At 37.2% G+C, this 13,681-nt stretch overlaps 3 protein-coding genes across 8 annotated transcripts in view; 1 reads left to right on the top strand and 2 right to left on the bottom strand.

Annotated features, from left to right (window-relative positions):
• Positions 1-1,579: 1,579 nt before the first annotated feature.
• Positions 1,580-2,834, bottom strand: TfIIA-S (Transcription-factor-IIA-S). Its single transcript, XM_011301317.1, has 4 exons — positions 2,631-2,834; positions 2,454-2,558; positions 2,221-2,350; positions 1,580-1,918 (listed from the first exon to the last, which is right to left on the bottom strand). Exons 1-4 carry the CDS (start codon positions 2,700-2,702, stop codon positions 1,887-1,889), a joined length of 339 nt encoding a protein of 112 aa, XP_011299619.1. The 5' UTR covers positions 2,703-2,834; the 3' UTR covers positions 1,580-1,886.
• A 101-nt stretch (positions 2,835-2,935) lies between these two features.
• Positions 2,936-6,866, top strand: LOC105264443 (sentrin-specific protease 1). 3 transcript variants are annotated; one of them, XM_011301308.1, is made up of 4 exons: positions 2,936-2,987; positions 3,099-3,379; positions 3,584-3,681; positions 3,773-6,866. In XM_011301308.1, the coding sequence occupies exons 2-4, from the start codon at positions 3,292-3,294 to the stop codon at positions 5,510-5,512; spliced, it is 1,926 nt and encodes a 641-aa protein (XP_011299610.1). In that variant the 5' UTR covers positions 2,936-2,987; positions 3,099-3,291; the 3' UTR covers positions 5,513-6,866. The 3 variants fall into 3 exon arrangements, with proteins under 3 accessions (XP_011299610.1, XP_011299611.1, XP_011299612.1); XM_011301309.1 differs by lacking the exon at positions 2,936-2,987 and having other exon boundaries at positions 3,172-3,379; positions 3,773-4,351; positions 4,418-6,866; XM_011301310.1 differs by lacking the exon at positions 2,936-2,987 and having other exon boundaries at positions 3,288-3,379; positions 3,597-3,681.
• Positions 6,648-13,681, bottom strand: part of LOC105264446 (low-density lipoprotein receptor) — a 36,519-nt gene continuing 29,485 nt past the window's right edge. For 3 of the 4 annotated variants that reach the window (XM_011301316.1, XM_011301312.1, XM_011301313.1), the window contains 5 exons: positions 12,539-13,443; positions 11,701-12,178; positions 9,255-9,335; positions 8,859-9,127; positions 6,648-8,596 (listed from right to left, as the gene is read on the bottom strand). In XM_011301316.1, the coding sequence (XP_011299618.1) occupies positions 8,552-8,596; positions 8,859-9,127; positions 9,255-9,335; positions 11,701-12,178; positions 12,539-13,443 (1,778 nt within the window). In that variant the 3' untranslated portion in view covers positions 6,648-8,551. The remainder of the gene's footprint in view (positions 8,597-8,858; positions 9,128-9,254; positions 9,336-11,700; positions 12,179-12,538; positions 13,444-13,681) is intronic. The other variant, XM_011301315.1, reaches the window with a different exon arrangement.

Genomic DNA, 13,681 nt, shown 5'->3' with positions numbered 1-13,681 from the left:
AGCGAGGTCGAAATCACCGTACAATTCGAAAAAAAAACTTCTGCGTCTTGTGATAAGGAAACTCCTGTCCTTTCTGGAGAGATGGAATATTCCAGGTGGAATGAAGAATGATCTGAGTGTATTCCTGGTGGAGATGATGGTCCATGCAGTGAATTGGCTAGCGAAGACAGTTGAAGCCATGATTAATGAGGACGATAGAAATTGCTCGAAGAAAATGGCATTTTTCGTTGATAATTTTTCCTGGGACGATGTGGGATGTCACGATGGACACGCTATCCTCAAGGCCTACGTCAGTGATAAGGACACTGTTGATTTCAGGACCTGGTGCCAGTTGTGCTACTACTGCATCGAAGAAGACATCACCAGATTATCTGACACCATCGACTGGGACAACTGTCGGGAATTCACCAAGGCTTATTTTCCCATTTACTGGTATCAGAAGATTCACGGAAAATTTCCTACCAAGAAGATGTTCATACCCAATGAATTTTCGGTTTATGTCAATGAGAAAAGACGTGGGGTTTACAACGAGGAGACTATCATTCAGAATTTAATCAGCGAGAGTGTCTTCGAGGGGAGTATATCTGCTGTTAAGTACTTCAGGAAGGCTTTTGGAGATGATGATAAATTTCAAAAGCTATTCTCCGAGGGAGGATTCTTCTTCACGTCTTATCCAGAGATGATGGTTTATCTCATGGGGGAAGTCAAGGACGAGGCACTTCTCCAGTCATTTTGCGCGTCTGGTGATCAATTCACTTATCTTTTGGGATGGCCGTGGATTCTATTCGTTGACACATGGTTGAACAAGATTTTCACCATGAGTGCTCCTCATTTTCGGCTGCTCTTCGAGTTCATTCATAATCGCATTCAGAGCGAGAGGGATGAAGTCGGCAAGGTGGAGTATGGGAGAAGGAAGGCCAAGGGCCTTTACTCCGAGAGATTCTACGAGCCTTTTCGTAAAGTCTGGATGATTTTCTGTGAGAAGTTCGGGGGAAACCGCCAATTTGCTCGAGATATCTTCTGGAAGTCCTTTCAGACGGAGGACACTGCCTTCTGTAGAATTATTCTCGACGGCCTTGCCAATGGCGAGAGGAGATTTTTCTTGAATTTCTTGGGGGTCTCTATACAGAGGTTTCCTACGTGGCGGGTCGACCGGGAATTTCGACAGGAGTTCCTCCGGGAGGTCCTTGTCTGCGATGAGGAACGACAACTTTTCGAGATAATCCTTCTGTAATTGGCTCAAAGACTATTCATATCTGAGGGTCGATTGAGAATTTCACGTCTGGTTTTTTTTTGATCCATTGAAATATTTCTGTGTATATAAATGTATAAATTCGCAAGTTATTTAGTTTGAATTAATAAAAACAAATAGATAAGTCTTGAGAAAGTTTCAATACAGCCTTTGTTGCTTCGTCATTTATACAAATTATTCTCATTAATAATTCTGAGCCACAAAGAAATAGACATCACAGTAAAATCATTTTTTAAAACCTGCAGGATGTATTTTCACAAGATGGTGACGCCCAAGTAATTATAATTATTGTATGAATAATCAAATAAAATAAAAAAAAAAATTATATATTGAAAAATTATATTTATTGCTACATGAAATATCTTCGTTTATTGATGATGAACTATCGTTGAAATAGGAAATAGCATCACAATGTAAACGTATACAGAGTCGTCAAAAATATTAAATACACAAAATAATAACAGAATAATTTTTTTCCAATATTACATTATTCTTTCAGTCTGACTATTCCTGAATTTGTTTACTGGACAGACTGATCAATGGTTTAGTGTATCTGATGATCTCCGATGTTGCACGAATATTGTTGTTCCAGTGATGAAGATTATGCCCATTTTATAAGTATTTGTACTCTTCGTTATCGTCTCGCCGCACCATCAGCGTCTAGAGCTATGGATGAATGAATAATTCGTTTTCAAAATTTATTTAATTTTCTCCTAATTATTTCTCCTTATTTAAAATAATAGAATATTCTTAATTATTATTTATCAATATAAAAAATCATCAAGAGTTACTCAAACTCTACAAATTCTACATGGGAAGCACGTCATATCTAAATAATTTTTCAAGAGATTTCACCATTAAAAAAATTTTTGTTAATAGAATATCTTGGATAAATTTTCATAATTAAGAGTTTTTTTGGCCTAGTGTTACGAATTATTCTACGTCATGTAAAGTGCTGTAATACTGACTTTTTCCATCACAGGCGACTATTTTAACAGTTCCAATATTAGCCATTTCTTGCACTTCACGAAACTCGACATCTTTCAGCATAAACGTCCAAACATTATCACAGAACCTATAAGTGTTCAGTTTTCCAGCCTGAAATAATGATCGCCATTAATAGCAAATTGAAATTTCATAGTTGTACAGAAAATCCTAAAACATTTCAATACACAAATGTCAATTAGTTGGAAAAACTTACCTTAAAAGTTAACCTGGACTTGACTCTCGTGGCAAGAGCCTGATTAATAGCTTTGTCGAATTGCAGAAGAACTTTGATTGCAAGTTGAGGAGTTATCTGTCCATACTGAAAATAAAAAATAAATTTATTTAATGTAACCTGAAAGAAAGCTGGTGGACAATCCAAAACCACAAATACCTGGATGAGTTCGTCAAGACTCTCCTGTAAAGTATTGCCTAGTGTTGTGTTTCTGTACAGCTGGTAAGACATTTTAATTGATACAATCGATTTATTTTCTACTTAAATATTAATATTTCCCTGCGAAGCCCTCCGTTTAATGACGAGAAATAAATAAACCGGAGGTATGTATTGAAAATCACAGAGGTATAATATCTAGAGTTAGTTCTCTACACTCCCCCTCTACATTGACAATCCCCACTAAAAATCAACAGACAGAGAGAAATTCCCTCCAAAACAGTTATCTCTCTCTATTTTTTAAACAGCTGTTAGTATGCAAATTGCCGACAAGAAGTTAGTCTTGTGCATCTTGTGCAGGTATTAAGAAGAATTAATAAAAAAAACTCTGAGTCAAATAACAAATAAATTTCAAATAATTCGCTAAGAAAATACAATTGAATTTCCTATAATTTTGACACTAAATTGTAGGAATGTGTTCGACTGCTTTTGATAGGCCTGAAGGCAGTTCTCAAGTAGAGGAACATTGGAAACAAGAACAAACACATTCACCTCTCACATCGTCCCTCGACAGTCGACACAACTTGTTTTTGATTTATGGGGTTTACGGGCGACAAAATTTCGGAAATTCGAAACGTTTTCATGCCGGCTTTCCCAGGTATGGATGGTACATAAAAATTATCAAATTTATAATCCAGAGCGAGTCATACATATCAGCGACAAGCAAAGAAAAAAAACAGGACGACAAACTAGTGAGTACAACTGACGTGAATTTTTCGCGCCCAGCACCTTCGACAAGTCTAACATAATTTACGTCTCATTTTCAAGTTCAGATAGCCCCAGAACATTCTAAATTTATCCTCGAAATGATCGAATCAGCTTGGGCGGGAGTCTACTATTATTTACACTCGAAACTATCGTTTCGTGGAGCTTTTCTAATGCTCATTTATGAAAAGTCGGATGTTTTAGGTTAAACACGGCACCTTGGCTGGGTAAAAATGTCTTGGAGTCGCCAGAGAATCGCAAATGGATCGGGACTTCCATAAAAATCATTGTGAGTTTATTCTTAAAAAAAAAAATTCAATTTTCGAAGTGTTGAGTACAGCAGCATCAAAGATTTTAAAAACTTGAATGAAATTTCACAGGACTGGAAAGCCAAGCGACCTGAATGGACCACCCGTCCCCCGTCAATATTTTATGTTATGCTGAATTGGAAAACAATAATCAAGATGATATTCACGGTGCTAAGAAGGTTCCTCGGCTGGTGTGACGAGGGCTCGAGAAAGCGTCACGCTAGTGACGCCGACTTCACGGATCACGATCATGTCAACCCAAAAAAACAACGTCGTGTCGATTCATCTCTGCACAATCACAGAGACATAATCGAGATCGAGGACGACCCGAACGACATCCAGATCTGCGAGGACTCGTTTCACTCTCTCCACAATAACTCCTACAATTCCATAAGGAAGAGGAATAGCTTGATAAATCGCCGAGGCGCAAATTGTACGTCATCGAGGAAAAATCTCCACATAATGAACTCCTACCCCGTAAAGAGCAGGTTAAACTCAAAGTCGCAGATGCCCCAGAGACTCTCAGTCCTGGAGAGGATCAATCATCTTCGAGATAAGGAGAACTACAGTCGTCTGCTCCAAGGTAGAAACCCAAGGATTCAATTGATTCCAGCAACTCCAGAGATTCGTCGACACCAGTCTCCAATCGAGGTAATCGATATCGAGAGTATGGAGCCCTCGACGTCCTATTCTACTGAGGTTTTTTCCACACCCCAGGTGAAATTCCTCCCGAGTTCCTCTCGCTGTTGCACCCCAATATCTCGACTCCCTCGAACCTCAGATGTTGTCCCGGGACGATCCATTGAGGTAGACGACTGTGACGACACACTTTCCCAATCTTCCAAGTCTAAATGTGAAATGAAGAAACCCCTGATTAATCGTGAATCCATAGCAACAAACTCTCTACGTGACAGATTATCAGGTAAAGCTGTGATGAAGGGGGACTTTATCCCCAGAGTTGCTGAGAGGTATAATGAACGAATTGAGAAGAGATCGAAGGAGGCACAGGAGCTTGAGAGGATGAAGAGTATTCTGTCAAAGCACAATCGTCTTCAACGTGAGGTTGCCCTTGAGGAGCAACTGGCACGTTCCATGAGACTTTATGAAGCTGTCCTAGAGGAACAAGAGGATGAGGAACAGCTTCCAGAGTTGTCTTCAGAGATGATGAGTGATGTGCAGCGAGCACTAGTACCTCGGCCATCTGAAGACGTTCTCGCTGAGGGATTTGGATTGAGAATAACTCGAAAGGATATCCACACCCTGTCCGGCCTCAATTGGCTGAACGATGAGGTCATCAATTTCTATATGAATTTACTCATCGAGAGGGGCAAGGAGGAGAAGTATCCCAATGTATACGCTATGAATACTTTTTTCTATCCAAAATTACTGTCTGGGGGACATGCTGTTCTCAAACGATGGACCAGGAAGGTAGATATTTTTGCACAGGACATTATTGTAGTGCCTGTTCATTTGCAGATGCACTGGTGTATGTCCATTATCGATTTTCGAGACAGTTCCATTAGATACTATGATTCCATGGGTGGAGAGAATCACAAGTGCCTCAGGGCACTCCGGAAATATCTCGAGAACGAGAGCCTCGACAAGAAGAAGAAGAGTTTCGATACCAGTGAGTGGACTGTTGAGTGTATGAGTGACATTCCACAGCAGATGAATGGCAGCGATTGTGGAGTATTTTCTTGTACTTTTGCAGAATTTATCTGTGCTAATAGAAGGATTACTTTCACTCAGGATGATATGCCCTATTTCAGACACAAAATGGTTTATGAGATATTGAAACGCAAACTTTTGTAGATACGAACATTCGGGGAATTCAGGATTTCAACAATTCTGAATTTTGAGATGGGCGGAATTCGCGATTCACTTCTCTGTTGAAGTCCAGGGAAATTCTCGGGGAAGTCTGTGAGGCTTCACATCAGGGAAATTTTTTCAATTTAATTTCTTGAAGAAAGCATTGAGTGTGTCTAGATAATTTTTTCATATGCATCGTGACTGCATTTTCATTTTCATATTTTGCAGATTGAGTCAATTGGGGGATTTCATTCATTTGTCGATCGTTTTTTTGGAATTCAAGGAAGCACCGGGGCTTCTGGTGCATTCATTAACGTGTTAACATTATTTTATTGAGCAATTAATTACGCTTTCTTAAACGAATTCTTTCAAATTCGGTAAAAAAAAACTGTGAACCTCAAATCATGTAATTTTATTTAATAGAAATTCTTGGAAAAAGGGTTGTATAATTCTGTATACTATTTTGATATGCGTCATGACTGAATTTTCATAAATCAGAGTTTGAAAAAAATTATCATATAATTTATAAAGATTTTTCATTTTGTGAATAGAATTGGTTTTGTCGACTAATGTTTGAAATCCAGGATTCTGAATTGAGGTACTGCAATCCAGGACTTTCAATACTTCTGTAAACGAGTCAAATACAAAAGACTTCTGGAGATTATAAATAAACGAATTTGTAGCTTTCTGGATTATCTCGAGTTGATTAATCGGTTTTATTTAACGTCCCACGACTTCTCGGGGGTGTTGAGTTTACATGAAAATATCTCAGTGTAGACACAAACATCAAAATGTAATTTATCAGTTTTTCAGTAAGAATCGAGCATTACGCAATGCATTTCCCTTACGTTTACAATCGTTTTGCAGTAAAAATACCACAATTTATGATTAAAAAGTTTCGTTTGGTTTCCAGGGAGGAATTTATTTGATATGATACCATAGGCAAGCGTAATAAAGAAAACGATTCTAAGCGATGAAATTGTGTCAGGGTAATTACAGCATTGCGCCATGCGCTCTTGGAAATTCATCTGGACGGTTTGTTTCGATAGAAACATTTAACAATAACTAAAGTGTCTATCAACATAGAACTTTGTAATGATGATAATTGGATAAATCAATTGAATAAAAAAATTAAAAATATGAATTTTCATGATTTTAATACAATAATTATAATATATAAGCGAATATACTTAGATCTGATACAATATTTCTATACATATCTCTTGTACACTGATTTATCATTTATCGTTAACACAGGTTACCTAAATAATTGCTCTCGGCCTGATCGTTTTTTTTTATTAACAGACGCATTGTCACATTATACATTTCGAGTTAGTGTCATTGAGCTGCTCTTAATTATCCCTAGTTGTTTTCTTTTATTTATTTATTCTAGAAATTCTATGATAATTGCAACTAAATACTCACGCACGAAAAAAATTTGTAGAAATAAAATTCCATCGGTTTTTTGCTCTTTTACTAGATTATTCCACAGATTTTATTTTATTTTATTTTTTTTTCAATAAAAATGTTTAATAGAGAATATTGTACCAAAAAGAAGATCTTGAATTTTTAATGAGAAAATTAATATTTTCTAGTAAGCATCGTCTATTCGGGAAACTTACAGAATTGGTGAATTTTAAAATGAGAAGCTTGCAAAAATCCAATAGAATCCCTAAATTTTCCATAAAATTATTTCGTACGTTTAAATAGAGAAATACACGTTGACACGAACAGCTACCAACACAAATGGTTAAACAATTTCTCCACCCACTTCTGTAAGCAATTTTTTTATGATCAACATAAAAAAATGGATTTCTCTCTCGAGTATTAGCAATTACCTCAATAATTATATTCATCCACGTGGTCTCGATTAGGATGAGATTCTACAAACTATTCTCTCGATTATTATCAAATCGAGTCACTAATCCATTGATATCTGAAATTCATATATACACTGATTGTGAACATAAATATGAGTTGATGAAAATTAGATTCTTTACTGATCCAGAAGTATGTACAATTTTTCCACGTCACACGCATTCTGTAGTCTAAAAAAAGGAGTGGCGTTGTCCACGAATGTGAAGCTGTCGAGTCGAGCTGAATTCGTTGGTTTTTTTTTCATGAATAATTAGAGTATTCACTTGTCATGGACTTCAACTGAGCAAAATTATTATTTTGTTCTGCCAACGAAGTTGTTCCGCGAGATATTTCATTCAAATGTCAGAAATTTAGAGATGACGACTGAATGAAATAAAGCAAATCATTATTTGTTTATTGTTCTGAACTAATAAAAGGGAACAAATTGATGAAAATTTCCAGCACAAAATATCAATAGTTTGGTAAGCGTTGGACGAAGAAATAGTGGACTAATATATTTCAACGAATTGACAAGAAGGGATTCCTCGCAAAATCTTGATCGTGGAATTTCCAATGGCTTTAAAATAAACGAGAAGCTGATAATGCTCGACTCGACAATTATCCAAAAATCACCAATTAGTCGCATCGAAGGGAATACTATTAATGACGCAGGAGGACAGTACAATTGTACGACGCTAAAGTACGATTTTCATTAATCCTTAATTAATGGGATAAATACTTTTATCGCGTAAAATTATTTTGGCGTTTTCTTTAAATTTTCTTCTGAGAACTAGAGATTCCCTATCTTCCACCGATATTTATTGAAAAATGTTTATGCCACTTTACGGAGAATGTGATAACAGAAAGAAAAAAAAATGTTTTTTTAATGAGTAATACGTAATTGTGCTCTTACGGTTGTTGCTACGGTGAGATGCATTAATTCCAGTTTTTTAGTTGGCAATAAAAACGAGTACTGTTGATATATAGTTAGAGTAAAGAGAAATGAAAAGAAAAAACTTAAACATAATCACAGCTTAATTGGCAGGCAGTAGGCGGTCACATTTGCGCCCTAGCACACACTGCCACAACTTGGGACGTACATTTTTTTTCGGATTAAAAAATGTTTCCAATCCTCTGATGCTTATTAGCCCGCTAAAAGCCCAACTTTGTAAGTGTTTTCAACACTTAAACGTAATCATTGGTGCCGGGGCTTGTAAGTGGTTCCTGTGCCTGAAAAAAAATGGAGAAAACATATTCACTCAGTACCTCATTTAAAAAAGTAGGTTTTTTAAAATTGTAATTAATTTAAACCAACAGAAGAGATTGTTCCCTGCTTATATCTAAAATTGACAATTTCTAATGAGACAATCGATCGTAGGAAGAAAGATTATTATTTTGAGAGGAAATATCAAGAAAATTAATAGCTCTCAAGATAAATCGATAAGTCTCTTTATAAATTCCTAACTGATTAAAATGAAATTGAATTGAATACCTCTTCGCCGACAGTTGCCGCTGGCAGGGGAAATCTATTCTTCTCAAGACTGAATTGATCCTCAGTGGTTTTTCTATAAACTGGATTATCAAAGTTCATGCTCGTAACATTACGATGGAGGTAATGCCTGTACAGTAATACTGCTACGAGTGCAAGCAGCAAGAGACCCAGTGTGACAACACCAATGACGATACCAGCTACGAGTCCTGGATCAGTTGGCTCTTTTCCAAGATTATTCCTTCCATTCATATCAGAAACATTCGTCGGCCCTAGAAAATTGATGATTCAAAATCAATATCCGGCCGTATGGGTGATAAGGTTGTTCCAAGAATTGCGTGGAGTGTTGAATAAACCAGTGATAAACCCCATAAAGATGCAGATAAATATTATTCTTACCGATAGTCGTTGACACATCGAGATCGAGTCTCCTAAATGGTCTGGATGTGGTTTGGGTTGTCGGTGTCACTGTTGTGGTTACTGATTGATTTCCCAATAATATAACATTTCATGCACCATCGATGCGAAATAATGCAATGTAACAAATTATTATAATTAAAATAATAATATAAAAAGCCATGAATGATTTTAGTTATAAAGAGGCCAAATTCTTCATTTATCTCGGAATTTATCGACTCAATTCATCTCAAGCTCAATATAATTTTCTCAATACTATTACAGCTTTAACGTTCTCTTTGAATATATGCCGATTTCTTCTATTGGAAATCTCGTAGTTTCGATGAAATAATTTTTACGAGAGAGAATTGGATTTTTGAAATTACTTATGGAAAAAAGTGAGAAATAATTAGTTTTGCAATTTATTCAAAGCAAAAATTTTGTAAACGTCTTGGATTCAGAGATAGGAAGTTTTACCTCTTCCCCGTCGATTTATATTCGAATACGCAAAAACAATTTATGGGTGACATCCTGCACGCAGTGGCGTGCCTTTCTGGGGTTTATGGAGGATATTAATTGGCAATTAATAGTAATGCAGTCGCATGCTAAAACCCCGGATCGTTGCGGTATGGAGTGATTAATTACACGGACCAATGGAGGATTCAATGGGTTTTGCGGTGAAGAATGTGGAATTTAGCGATGTTTCATGGATAAACCGAAAGAAGAAAGAGGAATGCAATTTATAGATTCACAGCGGCTGCTCATTCGGTCTGTGATGTCATAATATTATTTTGTGATTTGAAATATATACAAAATAATTGATATATTAAGGCAGAGTTGTAGCGAGTACAAATTCGATGCTATTTTATTATGTTTTTTTCCTCCTTCTTGTAATCCCTTTTTAAAAAAAAAAACGTGTAACGTACTTAAGATTCTTTTAATATTTAAATTTTATATGTCAAATGATAACACCCCATACCCCAGTGTTTCGAAACAATGCATACTTTGCTGAAATATTTTTAGCTGTTACATTTTTTATTGTGACTTTTTAAAGTAATCTTTTGAGTTGTGTTATTTCGATAAGTAACCGTCGAATCTGCTCACCTCATCAACTAGATAGAGTTAGAATGCAAGGAGTAAACTCTGGTATTGTTTCTCTGCAGGTTAGTATTCAGCCGAGGAAAGAAAGGGATCAAGAAGGGACTAAGGGCTCTAATGAACTTTCGAGCTTGTCCCATGAGACAATATCCCCCTGGTAGTAATGCGATTCGTCTCCAACGATTCGAGGTGAAAATGGATACGAAAGAAGTCGATAGCTCTTCACATTGGATTTTCAACAGAAATTCCGTCAATCCTTTCTGTTTCGGCACTAGCCGAAGGAAATATGTTGAGGAAGTTGGTGAAAAAGATCGTGGATACGTGAAGAGAAATTCTTTGGAAAAATTCTAGGTCTCTGAAGATTTTTATATTATTTATTATTTTTGGAGTAATGATGAATTCAATGAAAGGGAATAGACAAGGTGAAAATGGATTTGAAAATGTTATACTTTTTTCTTTTTAATATTTTTCGAAGCACTAGATCTCCTTCCAAAAAATCTCTTCGTACATCGACATTTTTTCTCGCCTCGCACATTTTCCCAATAATTTTTTTCTGTCCGAATGAAACTTTTTTTGCATTCCCTTGCGGTTTGAATATTCGAAAGGATGTGTACAAGAGTTTCACTCATGATCTTGAAAAATTGAACATGCCATTAACATGCAAGACATAAATTTGAAATAGATCTGAAAATATCTACACATCCATGTAGATTTCATGAAAGATAAATGTGGCGTGGCATAGGAGAGAGCACGTCACTCTGATGAAGTTATTTCCACGCTGTAAGCCATAAAAAAGCCTGAACTAAGTCAATACTGAAATCCCCCTGTTTTATTACAACCGAATGGGGAAAGTACTGAAATGAAATCAGTATAACTGAAAGGCATGCCAAAATGTCAAGTCGCTTCTCGACCTCATGCATCTGAATTTCCACATTAACTATACGAACGTTATGTACTGAAATAATTCATCAATTCGCGTTGTCATTTTCGTACATTCAAGAGCCAATATTGATTAATGCTAAAGTGATGTGGCAGGAAAAATCCGAATAAAACTGCTTCTCCAATGGATTCATATGTATAGTGAGCCATGTAACTTTGACAGTGTTGCAACTAAAGTTATTTCAATGCAAAAATTCTTGCTCTCCAATTAGTTTGAATCCCATAAAATTTGTTTAAGAGCATCGCAGTTTTCTTCTGAGTACCGAAATGATTGCAAAATTATCCTATTACAACTCATTCATAAAAATCAACGGATAATTAAATCATGCAGTAAAATTTGTAATCGCAAATCGTTTCGAGTGTAAATGACATATGAAAAATATGGCAATGATAATAAAAATGTAATGCTCACCGTTCTCAACACAGGTGAGACCCTCGAACAGTACAAGACCATCTGGACATGCGCAACTTAACAATGGAGATCGTGTATTTATCCTAGGTGCTGGTAGACAGAAGTGGCTGCAGTGACCATTAACTGCCTGACACTGATTAGTGCCATCAGGCTGTCTGTACGGATGATAAACGTGCACAACCATTGGATGCTGCAGAGATCCGTGTGGTATAACAGCTTTTAATTCCTGTCCAGTGAATTTATTAGCTCTGAATATTGTTTGCTTGGTCCAGTCTGACCAGTACACGTAATCCTCGAATGTCGTTATGCTGAAGGGATGCCTCAGTGTCCCCAAAGAGTAATGAACTGTACGTCTGCCAGTGCCATCGTAATTGCAAGATGCTATAATGTGGAGTTTTGCGTCTACCCAGTACACTCGTTTTCCTATCAAGTCCAGTGTCAGACCGTTGGGCCATGTTACTTCAGTTCCCACTATTACCTGTAATGTAATAAACCATTTTGTCAATAAAAAATTACCACGGATATTGGAAAACCTTTTCACCAGGAGGGAGGGAGAAAATATTGAAAGAGTGAATATTTTAAAAATTGATACTATCTGATAGGTAACTCTGCACGATTTAAAATGACTATCTAATTCGTTCACACCGCACCATTTGAATGCAAATGATTAACATTACATTACATTTTTAATTCGTTGAAACTTTCACAGATTTCACAGATTAAAATTTGCAGAGAAGATTCCTCACTCGTTCGGTGAAATGAAATGAGTAATTAAGTAGCCCCTATAAATAAATCTCCGATATTTGGCTAATTAAATCGAGATAAGAGCAGAACTTACCGATCTATGAGATCCATCCATACCAGCCCGCTCAATCCTGGCCTCCTGTCCCCAGTCCGTCCAGAACATCCATCCCTCAAGTGGATTAAGTGCAATGGCCCTGGGCTCCTGGATCTGATCCCAGATGAGAGTTTTCCTCATGTTACCATCAAAATTAGCAAGTTCAATGGTATTCTTCTCAACGTCAGTCCAATAAATGTGATTATAGATCCAATCAACAGCCAAGCCATCAGTAATTGTGAGATCCTTATCGATAACAACAGTTCTCTGATTGCCTTCATCAATGGGTGCCTTATAAATTTTCTTCTCACTGACATCACTCCAGAAAATCATGCCAGTTCTGAAAACAAAATCAAGAGCTGTTGCCATCTTGGTATTATTAACAATAGCAGTCATCTCCTGTCGATCGAGTGCAACTTTTCGAATATCATGACGTCTAGCGAATAGCAGACTGGCATGGCCCTCAGATGCTTTACACCGAGTCACATTTCTTGGATCCCTCAGGTATCCCGGTGCACAGCTACACTTGAAAGTTCCCTTCTCATTCATGCAAAATTGTGAACAACTTCCAGGCTCGAGACATTCGTCAATATCGTCGCACGTTCTGTCGTCAATAAGTCGATAACCAGGACGACAAGCGCATCGATAACCAATCGGCATGTCGATACATATGTGGGTGCAACCACCGTTGTTCTTCTGGCACTCGTTCACACCACATCTATCCTCACTCTCATCCTCCCAACTCAGGCAGTCGGGCTTCTTATTGCATACGTGATCCAGTGGAATGCATGAACCCTCGCTGCATTCAAACTGTGTTTGCGGATCGCAGGGGGATGGCTTTGATGTGCAATTCTTTTCATCACTGCCGTCTCTGCAGTCGGGTTTTCCATCGCACGAAGAATGCCCTGCAAGTCATTAGGGGTTTTCACCTTTTTTCTTCTGTTTTTCTTTTTTTAAAGGTTTATCACAGGGATCGGGTGAGGGAAATTCGCGGGACAGAGAGCTTTATTACTGGGTGAATGAGTCCTCGGAAATTTTCGAATTCCCTTTGGGGTTTGATGGGAGTCAAATGGGCCTAGTCAGAGCTTTATTCCACTCTCGTGGTTGATTACTTTACTGGGAAAACGCATTTATATTATATTC

Source organism: Fopius arisanus, unplaced genomic scaffold, assembly GCF_000806365.1.
Source record: "Fopius arisanus strain USDA-PBARC FA_bdor unplaced genomic scaffold, ASM80636v1 scaffold00021, whole genome shotgun sequence".
NCBI classification, from domain to species: domain Eukaryota; kingdom Metazoa; phylum Arthropoda; class Insecta; order Hymenoptera; family Braconidae; genus Fopius; species Fopius arisanus.
This window is presented reverse-complemented; position numbering and strand designations above follow the sequence as displayed.

What these genes read in the sequence shown, in the direction of transcription:
- TfIIA-S (XM_011301317.1), bottom strand. Translation starts at nt 2,702, where the DNA reads ATGTCTTACCAGCTGTACAGAAACACAACACTAGGCAATACTTTACAG. An exon ending in GTCTTGACGAACTCATCCAG is followed by an intron (nt 2,559 to 2,630) that starts GTATTTGTGGTT and finishes TTTTATTTTCAG; the next exon opens with TATGGACAGATAACTCCTCA. An exon ending in AGTCGCCTGTGATGGAAAAA is followed by an intron (nt 1,919 to 2,220) that starts GTCAGTATTACA and finishes ATTCATCCATAG; the next exon opens with CTCTAGACGCTGATGGTGCG.
- LOC105264443 (XM_011301308.1), top strand. Translation starts at nt 3,292, where the DNA reads ATGGTACATAAAAATTATCAAATTTATAATCCAGAGCGAGTCATACAT. An exon ending in AAAAACAGGACGACAAACTA is followed by an intron (nt 3,380 to 3,583) that starts GTGAGTACAACT and finishes ATTTATGAAAAG; the next exon opens with TCGGATGTTTTAGGTTAAAC. An exon ending in GGACTTCCATAAAAATCATT is followed by an intron (nt 3,682 to 3,772) that starts GTGAGTTTATTC and finishes GAAATTTCACAG; the next exon opens with GACTGGAAAGCCAAGCGACC.